This window comes from Felis catus, chromosome A1 (assembly GCF_018350175.1).
Source record: "Felis catus isolate Fca126 chromosome A1, F.catus_Fca126_mat1.0, whole genome shotgun sequence".
NCBI lineage: Eukaryota > Metazoa > Chordata > Mammalia > Carnivora > Felidae > Felis > Felis catus.
Window position 1 is genome coordinate 2,509,836 of NC_058368.1, and position 18,138 is coordinate 2,527,973.

Consider the following 18,138-nt stretch of genomic DNA (forward strand, 5'->3'; position numbering starts at 1 on the left):
CGAGTTTAAAGCTTTAATCATTAACTACTGAGAACTTGAAAATGCATTTTGCCGAAGGCAGTGGTTATTATCTTGTGCCCCAATGAAGTTTTTGCTCCCCCTCTTTTTCTTCTAATAAGTACACTGCTTGAATTGTAAATTAAGCGTATTGTTTATTCCCACCGCGAGGGTCTGAAAACCCCGTAGGCGAAGGTTGCTGACTGATTGTTCTGCTGGGAGGACTAAAGTCATATTTTAGACTCCGAGAGCAGCAGAGGCAGAGCGCTGGGGGAAAATGACTCGGGAAGGGGTCGAACGCTCACCGGGGGCGTTTGTCTTTACAGCTATCAAGTTATTACCTATGCTCTGTATTTGTACAGTGTGCAGCCCTGTGTGGCTTTCCTGGGTGGTTCCCTGGTGTGTGTGTGTGTGTGTGTGTGTGTGTGTGTGTGTGTGTGTGTGTGCGCGCGCGCGCGCGTGCAAAAGCTGCGAGCTAATTTTAAAGGACATTCCGAGGATTTCATTTCCCAAGGAGGGTACTTGTGACTCAGCACTGAGGGCTGCAGACCCGGGTGCTGGTGACTCTGCTCCCTTTAATGCCTGCACGCACGTGCCCGCGGGGCCACCCTGAGCCCAGCGGCACAGTGTCAGCGAGCACAATACCGATGGGGAGACTCTCGGGTGTTTTCCTTACTCACTAAAAAGCAAGCAAGCTCCAGTTGGGCAACCAGACTGTTGGAAGGAGTTAACTTCTCAGTGAACCCACCTGACAACACTTAAACTAGGTCGTAAAAAACAAAGTCCTGTGGTGATTTTTCTTTCTCATGCTTTAATGCCAGATGTTGAACGCAGCCTAAACTATCTGTTTAGATTCGTGGGGCTGTAGAGGATGCCAGAAGGTGAGGACGACTCAGGCCTGGGATGGGGATGGTCCCAGATCCACGAGGCCCAGGATTTTCTCCTTTTGCTCACCGCCCAAGCCTAAGCCCCAAGCTGAACCTACTAGTGTAAATATTCCTGGCAGTCTCCCCTCTCTGCTTAAAAAAAGGAAAGGAAAAGGCAAAGCTGTAGCTCTTTGCTTTGCAATTATTCAGTTGAAATATAACTGCCCCTCCCCCCCCGCCCCCCGAAGTGAACGCAGCTCTGGTTGTTGCAAAGCGTAGACTAAACTTTACTAAAAGTGCTGTTCTGTCTGGCCACTTTAAGGGCTGCTACCGTGCCTAGCGCTCGGTACCCGAACAACAGGCCACGGTGGGCGACCGTGGGTGGGGGAGCGAATATGCGCCCGGCCGCAGCGGCCCCCCGCTGGACGTCTGCACCGCTCTGGCTGTTGGCCGGCGGCGTGGGCGGGCGGCCTAGGTGCGCGGGGCGGCTGGAGCCCCAGTCCTCCCGCGCTCCCGGCCGGCAGGTGCCGAGTCGGCAGCCCAGGCCCCCCGGCGCTCTCGGCGGCCGCCCGGCCAGCTCCGCGCGGTCCTAAACACGCTCCGTTTCCGTCCCCCTTTCTACCGGGCTGGAGTGCGCCCTTCGGTGCTGCAGGGACTCCTTGCGTCCGGGGGCGACGGGCAGGGGCCGACACGCTTCTGGTAGTGTTTAGGGAATGAGATTTTTTTTGGCCCAAGTTTAGTGCCTTCGCTTTCTCTTTGTGTGTGAGTGTGGGTCCAGCGAGGCTGACAGCCGCCGCCCCGGGCAGCGCGGGTGTTCGCGGTGTGGGAACCGCCGGAGGCGCGCACCGCGGCGGGAGAGCTGGTGGCGGGGACTGAGATCAGGCTGGAGGTCGTACCCCTGGCCTCCCCCATGCCGTCTCGGACCCATCTCCCTCATCTGAAGCACGCAGCCGGGTCTCGGAGAATCGATGGCTCAGCGGTGCCTGGGAGGTGGGTCGAGGACCCCGGCCCTGCCGGCCGGAGCCGCAGGGGAAGGGGATGGGGGGGGGGGGGACAAAGGGCCGCGGAGGCGGGTGGAGGGGGCGGTGAGCTATTGTTAACGGCGTTCCGGGAGCGGAGCTCGCGGCCCGCGGGCCTGCGTCTCGGCGCCCCGGCTTGGGCCCTGGCCTCCGGGCCCGGGGGAGCGCGGCGGGGCACCAATGCGGAGCGAGGGTAGCTTCATTGTGTGAATTAGCCGAGTCCTGCCTTGGCGAGAGCGCCTCAGAACCCCGGCGCAGCCCGACTGGGCCCCGGAGTGGACAGATTATGGGCTGTTCCACTTGGGGTTCCTCCACGTCCCCCCCCCCCCCACATAGCCTTTTTCTTTTTCTTTCTCTTTTTTTTTTTAATGCAGTCACCTTTTGGGTAGGACGTTTGCTAAACGCAGTCGAGTGAGTCATTAGAAATCTAGTAACTGCCACCGGGGAGAGTGAGGATGCAAGGGTTGAATCGTGGGGAACGCGAGGGTGGAGAGAACCCCAAAAGCGAGTTCTGGGGTCATCGGACGAGGACCGCTGCTACAGCAGCTGAATAGAGACCATAGAACAAAAAATAACTGGAAGTCGTCCCCCCCCCACCCCCCAATCCTGGAGGTTGGAGAAAGGTGTCGCCAAGGAAGTGACATCTCTACTCCTTAGACTCGCTTGGCACTGTTGGCCGGGTTGGCAGTGCGGGGAGGAGGAGAGGAGGGGAGGTCAGCCCCGGCCCGCGTTGGGGGGCGGGGGGAGAAGGGGCTCGGATCCGCGAGCTCGAGGGTCGGCCGGGAGCCGGCCGCGGGGGGAAGGGCGCGCCCGGCGCTCCGCTGTGCCACTCACCCCCGTTTGGATGGAGCCGAGTGGGTGGCTGTGCGCAGTGGGGGTGGGGAAGGAGGGTGAGGCAGGAGGGTTATTTAAGTCTTTCATCCGCTTGCCGGGAGAAGCGGCCCCCGGGGTGACAGCAGTGCCGCGGTCTCCCGCCGCTACCGCTGCGGCAGGTCCCAATATTAGCAACCTCTGCAGCGCCGAGCGAGTGCCGGGAGCCTCCTACCCTTGCCTTCCCAGCCCCGCCCGGAAGCAGGGCTGGGCTCCGCGGCGCTAGGACCCTGCGGGCAGGGCGGGGGAGCGCGCGGCCCGGGGAGGGGGCGGAGGGGCTGCAGCGGCCCGCCACACCTGGCGCTCCCGCTCGCTCCCCGCCGCTGCCGCCCTGGCCGGCCTCCTCCCTTCCCGGTCCGCTGCCTCCCTCTCCTCGGCCCAGCTCCCTGCAGGGGACTCAGTCCTCAAGACCCTCGGTTTCTGTCCCGATTCTTTAGAAAGGAGTAGCTGTAGGTAGGGGGTGGGGGTGGTTTACACTTCGATGAAAAATATAAGGTGCATTTCTGCGTGCAGTGAGCTGGCGGCAGGAGACGGGCCGGAGGAATGATTTTTGCCACCCCCCATGCAGCCGCAGGTGACTGCAGCTGCTGGCAGGCTTCGCGGTGACACAGCAGCAGTGCAGGGGACGTGGGGGCGGGGGCATCTTACCGTCGTCCCAGCGGGAGCTGCGGCAGTGACAACTTAGGTGGGACCTTGAGAAAGCCCTTTGTGTTTTCCTGGGGGGGGGGGGGGTGGTATGCAGATAAGGCTGAGCCAGGAGAACTGGCACAAGGTATTGCATCTCTCTGGGTAATAGGCTGGGGGGGGGGGCGGGATGTTTCACTTCATGCATAGTTTTTGTCTTTAAAGCACTTGCTAGACGGGGGAAAAAAAGTGAGCAGAAAATCGATTGAGGAAAAGGTCATGCAGAATAATAAAACAGTGAGCGCTGGTCCTTTTCCGCTATTTGATTTGGCACAAGGAAGCCCGAGTGGACCGACCCCCTGACTTCGTGGAAAGATGGCGTGCTTCTCTGCTGCTGTGCCCTTTGGGCTGGAGTGTTGGCTGGAAAAGGCCAGACTTCATCAGCCCTCCAGATGCGCGTCCGACCTGGGGCTGCTCTAAGAAAGACTGCCTGTTTAAGGTGTTATTTTCCCGATTGGTTCAGATTCTTGAAAAATTGGGAGTTGTAACTCCCACTTCGTCATTTCCTAAGGAAACTCTGAGATCTGCTCAGATTGCTTCAGACTCCGCTTTACTCCGTCCCAGGCTTGGAGATGATTGATTTGGCAGCCCGGGTGTGGGATTCTCTGGGTGAGGAGGGAGCTCCGGAGGGAGGGGTGCTGATCTATTTTCGAAAGCCTCCTGTCTTGCCTCTCTCCACGGTCCGCATACATTCTTGTCCTCTAAAGAATGCAGCTCTGTTTTAAGTGTTGGGGGCTTTTAGCCCAGAGGGTTGTTTAACACGGGCCACAGTGGAACATGTGCCCGCCCTTCCACTTGCCATGGCTGGCCTTATTATGGCCTTGGACATGAGGCCCTATACAGAGGGGCTTTTGGGAGCCAGGCCAGCTTCGGGTTCGCGGCCCATTTGAACAGAGCTCTGGGCTGACCACTAATATCTAGTAAGTCTGGAGCAAAGGTCTGGTGTGGTCATTTTCCTAAAGTGGTCTCGGGAACTGTCCCAGCCTCCTGTGGACCAGAGATGACCTCAGACCCCATGAGACCCCCTTGGGCCCAGTGAGCACATCCTCAGAGGAACTGTTGGCTGCTGTGAAAGAGAATAACAGTCAGATGCCACTGGCCGCTGACCCTGTGCTTCCCATGTCACTCCACTGCCACCCGTTACTGGGGCCCTTCTGAGCTGAGGATGCCTTGGTTGTGCCTGCCTAAGAGAAGGGACAGCCGCCTGCGGCCCACGTGTGAGGGCCTACATTTAGATGTTCGGCAACAATCCCACCGTTCCCTCCCCCTCTCTCGCTTCCTGTTTTCTTTCTCCTCTTCCTGGCTCTTCCCTTCTTGCCCTCCCTCTCCCGTTGCTCATTAAACATTTAAGGGTTTCTACACGGAAGCCTTCTCCTGGGTTGTATTGATCCAGCACCCCTGTATACCGCACGCTCATGCAAAAAAAGGGGTGGGGGCTGCCCTCAAGTGAGAATTGTTGGAAGCCCTTGCTTGTCTCAGGCCCAGAGAGACATTAGTTGACTCGGTGGAGGTTATGGAGTTCACTGTGGACAAGATGGTTCCAGGAATGATAAGGATTCCCATGTGGGCGGAGGGGATCTTGTTGCCCCGTTGCCGGGTCTTTCTGACCTTATGCTGTTGGTGCTCTGGTTGGGGGGGGGGGGGATGCTGTGACTCAGGCATTCAGGTGTTCTGCTTGCCCTTGGATCATTGAGATGACCTCATAAAAAGCTGTGCCTTTCTTTTGAGGTCTCTATTTCTCAAGGATGGTGGTTTGAGATGATCAAATCCTTTCCACCTGGGGTAACTACATAGGTAGTTTCTTCTCACCTCGAGAGCCGCCTCGGAAACTTGTCTCAGGAATTATTTCTTTCCAGAGGCCCCCTCTGACTTCCCTTCCCAAACCTGAGTGAGCTACTCTTCGTTGGACACCGACCACACCCTAAACGTCTTCTTCTCACTGCCTTTCCCATATTGTTGTTGTATTTATCTACTCATTTGTCTCTCCTTCCACTAGATGGTAAGCTCTTTGAGGATATAGGCCTACGCCATGGCTTATTTATCTTTATATATTCAATACACGGCACAGTTCTTGGCTTACGATAGTCACTCAATAATAGTTTGTTGATTGGATAAGTCAGTATAAATGAATTACAGCTATCTTGTTGATGCCAGAAAAAGAAACAAGGTAGATATCTTAATACTTTCATTTCCAGAATATATAATAATTTCAGTCCGTAAGGCCTTTAACAGACTTGAACTTTGCACACGTAAACACTTTGGGTAAATAGTCTACATACATAGGAGATGCCCACTGTGGTGGAGTCTCATCTAGGTAACGACTTCTAGTCACCAGTAAGAGAATGACTATCAATATGGTACAGAAATCACGGATACATGAAAAAAAAAAAAAAGGTAAAAACAGTGGTAAGATGTGCATCATCAACAAGCATATGGGCTTCGGCGTCCGATTGCGGGGGGCAAATTATTTAACATCCTCACGCCTCAGTGTCCCCATTTGTGAGCTGAAGATTAAAACGTAATGCCTAGGGTTGTTGTGAGCACTGAGTGGAAGGCCCCACTGGCACTGACTAAATGTTCCAGTGTCCAAGCTATCTTGATTGTCGTCGTTTTCGGTATCGAGAGTGTTCTCGATGTTCTGCAGGCAAGCTAGTGGAACGGTTTTGTAAGATCACACCCACCCACCCTGTTGCTTTTGGGCCTGACGGGCAATGATGATGAATATTCATGACTCGTTCCCAGAGCTGCCTCATGTTTAGGGAAAACACAGAGATCCTCACATACCCTGTGAGAAGATGCGAGTGTCTTTTAGTCTTGGGATTAAAGCCTTCCCCATTGATAGGGTGTAGTAAATTGATCAGACCCCAACGGGGGGCAAAATGCTTCCTGTCTTTCGTGTTATGATGAAAATTGGACACTGGCAAATTCCTTACACTCATTTCGGGATCACTGTGACCTATATTGTGGTTGTTTTCAGGTAGCTAAGAAGAGGTTATGCACGTGACTCCCAATAGTAGTAAAATGCCATAACTGAGATGAGTTTTTAATCATAAGAATTGGAATAGTACAATGAAAGGAAAGAGTTGCGTCAATCAGGGAGTGCATCTCGTGCGAAGGGAATCTCGTGGAAGTATCTCCTTACTGACCTTTCCGTTTGGTCTGTGAGGTGGGAAAGGCTCCTCGTACACTAGCTTCTTTGGATGCACCTTCTGACGTAGAGTCTCAGATGATCAGATCCGAAGTGTAATTTGTAATTTCTCTTTATATCTTTTTCCATGCACTGCTTCGCATTTTATGAAAATAAATAGTTTTGCGTGTTCAGATAGATATCCTATAAAATGCAGACACACGATATTGGTTACATTTTCTGCTTATAAAAGAATTAAGAGTCCCCCTTTATAAGAAATCTCTCTTCTTTGTTGTATCACCTTGGAACCCTTTGCTTTATGAGATTTATGCAGCGCACGTCTTCTTTGGATTTTGCAGCACAGTCTATTTTGTGAGAGTTGCAAAATTAATTGTTTCAAAATCCACATAAGTGCTTTTTTATTAGTCACAGGAGACTGACTATAGCACACTGTTATCCTTAGTGTTTTGCTAAACTCTCAACTGTAAGTGAATTTTTCAATATTTGAAGATATTTTTAAAACAAGAATTCAATATTTGGTATGTGTTAACTCAAGGTCTACACAGAGGATATCCTTTTATAACAAAATTGAGTGAATGGCTAAGCACAAGAAATACTAGCATTGTCCCAGATATACAGTTGGGTAATCATCTTAAAACAACAATATAGTTAGAGAAATTAAAGTTGCTGTTGTATGGCCATAAAATTCTGGATTGATGCCCAGCTTAGGTGTTGTTATTCTTAGTGAGGTAAGCACGGGGAAAGATGAGGGAAAAAAGATCATGATGTTGGTTTGATTTGGGGATATAGTCCTTCATACCCATTTTCATTCAAGAGCATTTTTGATGTTAGCATTTTCCCCTCAGAATATTATGTTATCTTAATTGTTTAACTAGTTCTTTGAGGCTTGGATAAGTACAGCAAAAATCAATACTTCGTTTAAGCAGAAATATTTGGGATGTATGTAGGCTATTTTAATTTTCCAGGTGGAGCTCAATAAAGTTATACAATCAAAAGGTGAATAATATTCTATATAAACCAATCAGGTCTTTGGTTAGCACATATACTTTTATTTTAAGGGACATAAGATCAGTCTCTGAATAGAATATTTTCCAATACCTGCCCATACACAAATACTTAATTTCGTATTTATGAAGTAAGAAGTAAGTTGTTTTTCTCTTAAAGTAGACTCTTCTAAGGTTAATTTGAAGATGTATTTTGATTTATCTGTCATATCACTTCTTAGGGTATCTGTAAACACTAGCTTTAAAAAATTTTTTTGTTATGTGTCATGTTAGTATTTTTATATCATTTTTATAAGATGGAATTTAGTTGAAAAATCAGTTTTCTTAGGCAGTGGTTTTAAGAGAAGACACTTAAATTTTTTTTAAAAAATGTTTATTTTGAGAGAGAGAGAAATTACAAGCAGGGGAGGGAGAGAGAGAGAGGGGGCACAGAATCCGAAGCAGACTCCAGGCTCTGAGCCATCAGCACAGAGCCCGACGCGGGGCTCGAACCCACTAACCGCGAGATCGTGACCTGAGCTGAAGTCGGACGCCTAACTGACCGAGCCACCCAGGCGCCCCAGGAGAAGACATTTCTTCAATAAGTGTGAGATTATCCAAGTTGGGAGTTGGGCTCAGTGTCCTCTCAAAAAGTCTTAGGGATGCTGAGACTAAGGAATTGCTCTGTGCTCTGACCTGTCTTCTGCCTTCTGCCATTTGTCTCTTAGGCATTCTGGAATTTATCAGTATAGCAGTGGGCCTGGTCAGCATTCGAGGCGTGGACAGTGGACTCTACCTCGGGATGAATGAGAAGGGGGAGCTGTATGGATCAGTAAGTACTGGGAGAGACTTTGCCGATCTTCATGCTTTATTTGATTGGACCTGCATTTTCTGTAGATGATACATATCTAGAAATGAAGCTGAGTCTCTTTGGAAGGAGAGTGTAAGTTCTTGCTTTTTGAGAAAAACCATTCTGTTTGTATTTATAGATATCAGCCCTGGACCTTCACCAGACCCAAGTTTCTAAGAAAATGCTTTATTTATATGCCAAACCATTTTCATTGTCAAGTAAATAAAAAATTCACAAGTGTGAAAAATCCCATCTTCTTGTATTGAATGGGAGTTATTTTTGAAATGAATTGAAATTATCTTCTCCTAAGCTTTGCAAAGCAGTGTAATTAAAACTAGAAACAGACAGCCATGCAGTGAGTATAAACCCTTTCTCTGAGCTCCATAAGACTCTCATTATGTAGAGGGAAGAGAGGGATGGAAATTATTGCCAGATATTCTTGTACGTGAATAAGAATATAAAAATATTATAATTATTTGCAAGTATCATAAGTTTCTTTTTTTTTTTCCGGTCTCACTTCCCGTCTCTACCGGGTTGTAAGCTCCCGGAAGGAGGCACTGAAGAAGTATTTATCGTATCCTAGCAGGTGCCAGGTGGTATTCTGGGCGCTCTGGGATGGCAGTGAGTGAGACAAAGTCCTTGCTTCTGCTTTGAGCGAAGGGGACTGACTTTACATCTTTGTTATCTCTTTACTTGTACTAGCAGTTTCTAAAACACAGTGCATGCTTTGCAGTAGGAACTTAATGCATTTTTTTTTTTTTTGCTCAATGTATGAGTATGAATAATAGATTATTAGTTACTATATACCAACTTGAATTTTTGCCAAAAAAACGCTTGTAGTGAAACCAGCCTTTAGTTTTTCCTTGCCATTATCGGTGGCCAAATGAGAATTGAATCCACGTTATCGGCAATAGGAGAAGTTTGGTTAGATCCACAAAAAGGTGAAAATTAAAAGAAACTGAGAATGGGAGGCAGAAATGAAGGGCTTCTTTATACATAGTGGAGAGAAACGTTGTTTAGATATACCCCTTTCTTGTCCACATATTAGAAAATACGTGTGTGGGGGCGCCTGGGTGGCGCAGTCGGTTAAGCGTCCGACTTCAGCCAGGTCACGATCTCGCGGCCCGTGAGTTCGAGCCCCGCGTCAGGCTCTGGGCGGATGGCTCGGAGCCTGGAGCCTGTTTCCGATTCTGTGTCTCCCTCTCTCTCTGCCCCTCCCCTGTTCATGCTCTGTCTCTCTCTGTCCCAAAAATAAATAAATGTTGAAAAAAAAAAAAAGAAAATACATGTGTGTACTCACACATACACATGCAGGGGTTGGAATGCTTTCAGACGCAAGACCCCCAGATGACAATAAGTGTCCTGTGTCATTTGAATATAGCACACACCGTTTTCAATGATGTGACATTGGTTTTTCTGCCTTGGTGAAATTTGAGTCTAGATTGGTTGATTTTGCTAGATGTTTAAGTCTTTTAAAAAGAAGTGTGTCCTTGAGAAAATAGATGATTTTAAAGTCTCTTTTTAAGCATAGGATTGGGTTGAGCTTTTGAAACACCGTTCGTGGTTTAGATCAAGTTATTTACTGCCTCAGTTATCTTTGCCAGCACTTTTAAGTGCAAAGATACAAGGTATAAGGAAGCTTTTAAACTTTTAAAACATAAAATGATGTTCTCCTTTGTCACCCCCTCAAATTTTTTTTTTTTTTCCACTTTTAGGTATATCGTGTGGATTTAATTAGGTCGGTCACAGTTGAACTCAATAAAACGCTTCTTGTGTGGAGGGCACAGTCTGACATCTAGTGGGTGGAGGGACTGGTTTATCACCATGGTCTCTAGGCTTTTTTGATCACATATCACCACCCAAGCAATTTTTTTCGAGTCTGGGTCTCAACAGTGTATGTTAAATTATTTAAGGATTCTCTATATAAAACATAGTTCATATAGATTGTTATATTTTATAAAACCCGTATTATGGTAAACATGTGTAAAGGCTGTGACAAATGACTAAACTCAAACAGAGGCCACGTTTGTTCCCCTCTCCATCGACCGCCGTGCACGCCCCTGCAGTTTCGTGGTTGAGAAGGAGAGCGGTGGAGCTTTGTGTCCAGCACAGTGGCCTCTGTGTGTGTGGACCAGCCGAGCCTCATCTCCCCGTCTGGATTCTTTCGGGGGCTTCTTGCTCGTCTCTCCCCTCCTCCAGCTGCCTGCCTCTGTAGGCCCCGTCAGCAGCACGGGCTGCGGACAGAATGCGGGCTCTAGAACGTACCCCGAACGTAGGCCCGGTCATTATCAGTGACAGGACTCTCCGAAACGGTGGCCAGGGGGCAGAAAGTTGGAGAACCCCCTCTTGGCACGTTTTCTGGGAAGCCCACCGAGTGTGTGGCTGGGAGTAGACGTCCCACCTCCGCTGCCACGTGGCCGCAAAGCCACACAGCTGGCCGACAACCCCGGTCGTGGAACCCCAGCTAGAAGGGGAGGGCCCGAGGAAAGGCCTCCTCTCCCCCCACCGCCCCGTGCTTGGGGAACGCCCAGTTTCTCGTGTACAGAGTGCCTGCGGGCTTGGGAACTGCTCAGGGGAAAGCGTGGAAGGGAACGCTTTTGCATACTGTGATTTCCTTTCTGGAGAGCGGTCTCCAGGGGCTTCTGCACACCAAGCTTCTCCCCTCTCCGATCCATTCTCCACGCTCCTGGGAGAATTGCCCTTCAGAACTCGCAAGTGAATGTCAGCTGTCCACGTAGATCGGGTGCTTACCTTTGAAGGTGAATGCCTGCGTTCTTTGGCACAGCATTCAGGGTTCCACTTGGCCTGTACCTGCGCGTGGCGGGTAGGTGCTCGATAAACACTTGTCGGGCTGAAAAGAACTAAGCGTCGTGATTTATTTTGCTGCTCCGTTAAACACAGGGGTGTGGCCCTCGCTGTGTCTCTGCCCCTGTGGTCAGGTGTACTCAGGACTCTGCTGGAAGGGAGAACCCCCATCTTCCTGCTCCCACACCAAGCTGCACTGTGATGTGTCGTCCCTGGTGGGTCCCGCCCAAGGCGGGTATGGCTGAGGCCGGGAGAAGTTGGTAAGGTGGTTAAGAGCGTGGCAATCGCGGTCAGAAGACGTGGGCTCTCATTCTGTCTCTGCCACTCGCAAGGGCCCTTGTTCTCCTCGTCTGTGAAGCGAACAGCTTGACTTGGCTATCTGGAGTGTCTTTTCCTACTCTGGATCCCAAGGATGTGTGGTTCGGCTTTGTTGGGATTCACCCTTGGGTCTTATCTGCCTGACGCGTGATGTTCTCTGCGTACACAAAGTGTGTGTGCCGCGAGGTCTTTTTGTCCCTTACGTGTGGAGCTGGGAAGAAAGCTTTCTGGGAAGCCAGATGGTTTTCCCTTTGGCCTGTACCTGAGGCGGGAGAGGGGAATGGAAATTAGATCAGGGCTCCTCCGTGGCCGGGAATTACGTTTTCCATCGGGGTTGTGGTTACCATATCTGGTGTGGCCGTGGAAATCGGGAGTGACCGAAACATCCCATTTCATTGGGATGAGACTGGGAGAAGGAAAGAAGGGAAACTGGCAATGATTCTGTTATTAAATACAGTTGGCCCTTGAACAACACACGTCTGAACTGTGCGGGTCCTCTGATAGGCAGGTTTTATTTATTTATTTATTTATTTATTTATTTATTTATTTATTTATTTAATAAATACAATAGAGTACTGTAAATGTACTTTCTCCTCCCTACCATGTTCTTCACATTGTCTTTTCGCTAGCTGACTTTATTGTAAGGATCTAGTATCCAAAATGTGTGTTAATTGCTTATGTTGCAGGTAAGGCTTCTAGGCAACAGTTGGCGATCAGTAGTGCAGCGGCACGCAGATTTTCCACCGCGCCGGGGGGCGGTTGACGGGGTCAAGGGTACACTACAAATCGTAGCTTAAAGACTTTTTGCCTGAATGAGGTTGTGTGTTACTATGAAAGAAGGCTAAGAGGAGATGTGGGGAAATAGCAGACTTCCCCTCGCGAAAAGTACATGAATGTGTAGATGCAGCAAAAATTAATTTACAACGTGTTTTGGGGTAACTTGTCTCTTTTCGTCTCTGTAATTCTTTTGTTTTCAAGTTTATGTTGGGAATGTATCTCAAAGGCCAGAGGTGAACAGAGTCGTATTTCTTTAGAAAAATGCACAGGATTCTGCTATCCTCGTAGAACGTGGCAGTAGGAGAAAGGATATTGGTAGTGTGTATCACGATATGATTTAAGGACAACCTGACCTGAATAATTCCGCCTCTGGGTTGGGGTCTGACTCTGGCATTCATGGGTTAATTCACCCATGTGTCAATCCTTTGTTTGCTCATTCATTTACAAACACTTATATGCGCAGTACAGCTAATTCTGTGCTAAATGCATAACAGCGCAGCAAAGAGCTCAGACTCTGGTAGGAGAAAGGTACTTGTAATCATTCAGTGCCGTGTGAAATGTACTATATTAGAAAAACACACAAATATCTTGGGGGGGAGTCCGAAAGAGTGCATAATAACTGCTCAGGGAAACTGGGTGATAACATTGAAACTGGATCTTAAGGCATGAATAGGAGTCTCAGAAAAGGAAGAGCAGACAAGTTAGGGCACGTGAGCTTTCAAATGTAAAGAGTAGGGTATCTGCCCGAGTCATAGAGAAGGTGTCAGATCTCACACACACACGCACACGCACGCACACACGTGCACGCACACTTGCTTGGCCAGAGGATTATGGTATTAGAGTATTACATTTGTCACTTTTTTTTTTTTAATTTTTTTTTCAACGTTTATTTATTTTTGGGACAGAGAGAGACAGAGCATGAACGGGGGAGGGGCAGAGAGAGAGGGAGACACAGAATCGGAAACAGGCTCCAGGCTCCGAGCCATCAGCCCAGAGCCCGACGCGGGGCTCGAACTCCCGGACCGCGAGATCGTGACCTGGCTGAAGTCGGACGCTTAACCGACTGCGCCACCCAGGCACCCCTACGTTTGTCACTTTTGTTCTTATCAAAGAGACCAGAAGTAAGGCTCAGATAGTTACTTTTAGAGTCTTAATCTAACTTATCTGAATATTATCAAGATTCTTTAATCATTAAGAAAAATTGACTATAATAAATATCTCTTTAAAAAAGAATGCCGTGGAAAAAATTAATCTCTTTCAAGAAGTTTGCATTTAGGGGTGCCTGGCTGGCTCAGTCAGAGGAACATGTGAAGACTCTTGATCTTGGGGTTGTGAGTTTGAGCCCCATGTTGGGTGCAGAGTTACTTAAAAATAAAATCTTAAAAAAAAAAAGCTTGCATTTAATGAAAGATACTTTACCATTTCATTAAAAAAGGTAGCACAGTAGGAGCGCCCGGGTGGCTCAGTCAGTTAAGCGTCTGACTTTGGCTCAGGTCATAATCTCACAATTTGTGGGTTCAAGCCCCGCATCGGGCTCTGTGCTGACACCTCGGAGTCTGGAGCCTGTTTTGGATTCTGTGTCTCCCCCCGCCCCCTCTTTTTCTCTCCCCTGCTCATGCTCTCTCTCTCTCTCAAAAATAAATAAATATTAAAAAAAAAAAAGGTACACAGTCACTAAAATCGCAATGATAAAATAGAGCATAGAATCTGTAAACGTGATACAGAAGGATGATGTGCAGATATCAGGTTTGTATCCCTTCTGTAACACTTACTTTATTCCGTCCAGAACTTTAATTCCTGTTGGTCTTTTCCACTAGATTCAGTTCCTAGGAGTCAGATTCTCTTTCTCATCTTTCCGTTTCTTGAGGGCCCAGCAGTACATGTTATGTGCAGTTGGCATATGGTCAATGTTTGTTGACTCAACTACTCAGCCTGTCACGACCTGCACACATGCAGAGCCTTGCTGTACTTGAGCACTGTGTGTCGATGGCATTACCTTGTGTGTAGTTGCCTACAGAGACAACCTACAGAGCTCTGTGTTTCCTTATTGAGAGACCCAGGCCTTGTAGATGGCAGAGGGACTCTTGCAGCCTTCAGACCCGTGCGTCGGAACCCGACCATCATCTTGATGGAGATGCTTATGAAACACGTGTTTCCTAGAAGATTTTGGTTGTTAGGTTTCCGGAGACAACGTTGGGACCTGGTTTATATGAATCCATGTAGTAAGAAGGTGTGATGGATTTTTGACCATGTTTCCTACACACATAAACTTAAGAAGAAAACACATTAGTCGAAGCAGTTGTCTCTACTGGCCAGAGGTACGTAGGTCAAAAATTATCCCTTGCCAGGTGTTTCCATGGTGTGGGGTGGAGGAGGAGAGACCCCGTAGATCCACCTGTCCCCAAAGGAAGGAATATATCAGCTTCTTTAAGAGGAAAAAAATAAAGTATCTCAGATCCTTAGAACCCCGTACTGATTTCAATTATTGTTACTATGTCGTTTGAATACATACCAACGTGAACTTCTTATACTTCTCTGGCAGTTCCAATTCAAAGCATATTAATGTGAAAGTTCACACGAAACTCTAAGACCGGTAAAATCCATGTGGGCACAGTTGCGTTGATGTGATGGAAGATGTCACCTGCCGTAGGCTAAGAGGTGCTTCACTGTCAGTGTGGCCCTAGTGCTCTTTGGAGCTCTGCACACCTTGGAGCACCTTGGGAAGACGGCTGCCCCCCCGCCACCCCCCGAGTCTTCCTGTTCCAATTACTGGGACGCCACATGATGTCATCTGGTCTTTGCTGATGTGCCCAGTCTGTCCTTTCTTTTCCTGTTGGCCCTGATGATGGGGGTAGCACTCGGTAGTGCTGTTTAGCACAGGTACGTCCTTGGGTGGCAGCGTGTGCTTACAGGTGGTCCTCCGGAGGGTCTCGAATGGCCTCGCCACGATCCCTTTGCTTTGTCACGACGTGAAAAGACAAAGTGAAGACGTTCTGGCAGAAAACTCACAGTCCCGCAGATGAGGCCCTGGTGCTCCAGGGGTCGGCACACGCCAGCTTTGAAAACAGCACAGGAGGTGTGAGGTCCTACAAGGAGGGTCGGCGGCAGGCCCGAGAGGCAACTTCGTGGAGGCCTTCTTGTCTCCAGTAGGCATTCCGCATTGGCACTTGTGAGCAACTTGTGAACAGGCCGAATACACTCGCGTGCGCATGGAACGGGAAACCATACCAAACGGCAAGGCCCCGCTAGACTTCGCGATTTGTCCCTGTGGTTTGTCAGTTCCACTTACTTTGATGGTAGATGTTCAGGCATGTCCTGTAGAAGGTCTCCAAGGAATGTAGTTCACATAAAGGAAATGAAAAGGGTCATTTGTTTCGTAATCTCCCTGATAGCGGGTATGCTCTGGAAGTAGGTGGTTTTAAGCAGATGTTTTGGGTAATAGAGCCTTGCCTTCGCTGTGTGTGCACGCTGCCAGTTTTCAAAGGATCAAGGAGTAATTCTCTGAGGACAAAGAGGGCGGCTCCTCAGAAGAGCATCGTATCCTGCATTCTTCGATTTAGTTCATACACTGTCCTTGTATTGGGGGTGGAGAGAGTGAGAGTTTAGTGGCTTAGTGGTTTACTCAAGGTCACATGGAGAGTGACAGACAATTATGATTGGAACGTAGGTGAATTAATAGACTTTGTTCGATACCTATGCATAAGAGCGGCCATCCATTTTTGTGAATAAAAAATAATTTTACCAGAAGTAACCATGTATTAAGAGAAGGATTTTAGTATTTCCTCTGCAGATATGATTTTGGAACAATTTTGTTTTCTCTCTAGCAGCCTAGTTTTTATTTTGTGGTTGGTTTGTTTCTTTAGCATCTATACTGATGGCCAGTAGTTAGTGGAAGATCATTTTAAAAATGTGTCTCTATTTATTTAATTTTACTTTAGCGTTTGTTGTTCAGCGGAGTAGCTGTACTGATTTCCTGAAATACTGAGACATGTTTAAAACATCCCATGTCAGTAATGACCAAAGTCACAGAGCATAGGTCTGGAGATGTTACAGGTTTTGGAAAGGATTTGGTTTTAGTCATTAATAGCTCAGTAGATTAAAAAAAATTTATAATGCTCATTTATTTTTTGAGAGAGAGAGAGAGAGAGAGAGAGAGAGAGAGAGAACGAGCAGGGGAGGGGCAGAGAGAGAGGCAGACACAGAATCGGAAGCAGGTTCTGGGCTCTGAGCTGTCAGCCCAGAGCCCGACGCGGGGCTTGAACTCATGAACCACGAGATCATGGCCCGAGCCAGAGTCAACTGAGCCACCCAGGCGTCCCAATAGCTTAGTAGATTGCTCTCATCTTCTCTGGAGGAGGATGGCTCTGGGTACCAGGCAACATGTGCAGGAATGGTCTTTGTTCAGGCTCAGGAGTTGCAGAGTAGAATCCTCCTCATGACAGGTGCAGACTTCACATAAGATCCCCTCTGTGTCCTGCCCTTGGTTTTACTCCCATTCCCTGCTCTAAACTGCTCCCTTTTCTGAAGCCCCACTGCCTAGTGCCTGCCAGAAAAGTCTGATGAGGAAAGCTTGAGAGAGTGAGTGGCTGTTTCTTGGGGTAGAGCCCCCACTGGCCCCTCGTTCTTCGAAGTCCTTTCATAAAGGGTAAGGCAGGGACTCGGTTACTTTGGTTTCCCGTGGAACTGCCAGTACTTAAAACAGTGTCTTGCTTGTGGTTGACACTTAATACATGTTGAAAGTAAGACTGTGTTGTCAGTGGGACCCCAAATCACCCCTTTCTTTCTCCTCTTTTTCTTTCTTTCTTTCTTTCTTTCTTTCTTTCTTTCTTTCTTTCTTTCTTTCTTCCTTCCTTCCTTCCTTCCTTCCTTCCTTCCTTCCTTCCTTCCTTCCTTCCTTCCTCCTTCCTTCCTTCCTCCTTCCTTCTTCCTTCCTTCCTTCCTTCCTTCCTTCCTTCCTTCCTTCCTTCCTTCTTCCTCCTTCCTTCCTTCCTTCATTCTTCCTTCCTTCCTTCCTTCCTTCCTTCCTTCCTTCCTTCCTTCCTTCCTTCCCTCCCTCCTTCCTTCCTTCCTTCCTCCCTTCCTCCCTCCTTCCTTCCTTCTTCCTTCCTTCCTTCCTTCCTTCCTTCCTTCCTTCCTTCCTTCCCTCCCTCCTTCCTTCCTTCCTTCCTTCCTTCCTTCCCTCCTTCCTTCCTTCCTTCCTTCCTCCTTCCTTCTTCCTTCCTTCCTTCCTTCCTTCCTTCCTTCCTTCCTCCCTCCCTCCCTCCCTCCCTCCTCCCTCCCTCCCTCCTTCCTTCCTTCCTTCCTTCCTTCCTTCCCTCCTCCTTCCTCCCTCCCTCCCTCCTTCCTCCTTCCTTCCTTCCTTCCTTCCTCCCTTCTTCTTTCCTTCCTTCCTTCCTTCCTTCCTTCCTTCCTTCCTTCCTTCCTCCTTCCTCCTTCCTCCTTCCTTCCTTCCTCCCTTCCTCCCTTCCTCCCTTCCTTCCTTCCTCCCTCCCTCCCTCCCTCCCTCTTTCTTTCTTTCTTTCTTTCTTTCTTTCTTTCTTTCTTTCTTTCTTTCTTTCTTTCTTTCTTTCTTTCTTTCTTTCAGCATCCAAATTATAAATAGGTATTTAAGATTAGAAGGACTGATGTACAGATCAGAGTGGCTCCTGACCATCTTGTGTAGAAGGTTCCCATTTGGATAAAAAGTGTTAGGGAGCCCCACAGGATAGGAATTGTACTGGTGTCTTTGGATTTCAAAAATACATTCTGACGAAAGCCTCTGCGAATTCCTGAACATTTTAAAATGAATTTGTTACAGAGCAGTTCATATATTCATTGGAAA

The 18,138-nt window shown here is 48.3% G+C and overlaps 1 protein-coding gene across 1 annotated transcript in view; it reads left to right on the top strand.

Annotated features, from left to right (window-relative positions):
- The window catches only part of FGF9 (fibroblast growth factor 9), a 33,270-nt gene that overhangs the window by 1,203 nt on the left and 13,929 nt on the right, over positions 1-18,138 (top strand). The window contains exon 2 of the mRNA XM_003980257.6: positions 8,296-8,399. Coding sequence (XP_003980306.1) covers positions 8,296-8,399 — 104 coding nt within the window. The remainder of the gene's footprint in view (positions 1-8,295; positions 8,400-18,138) is intronic.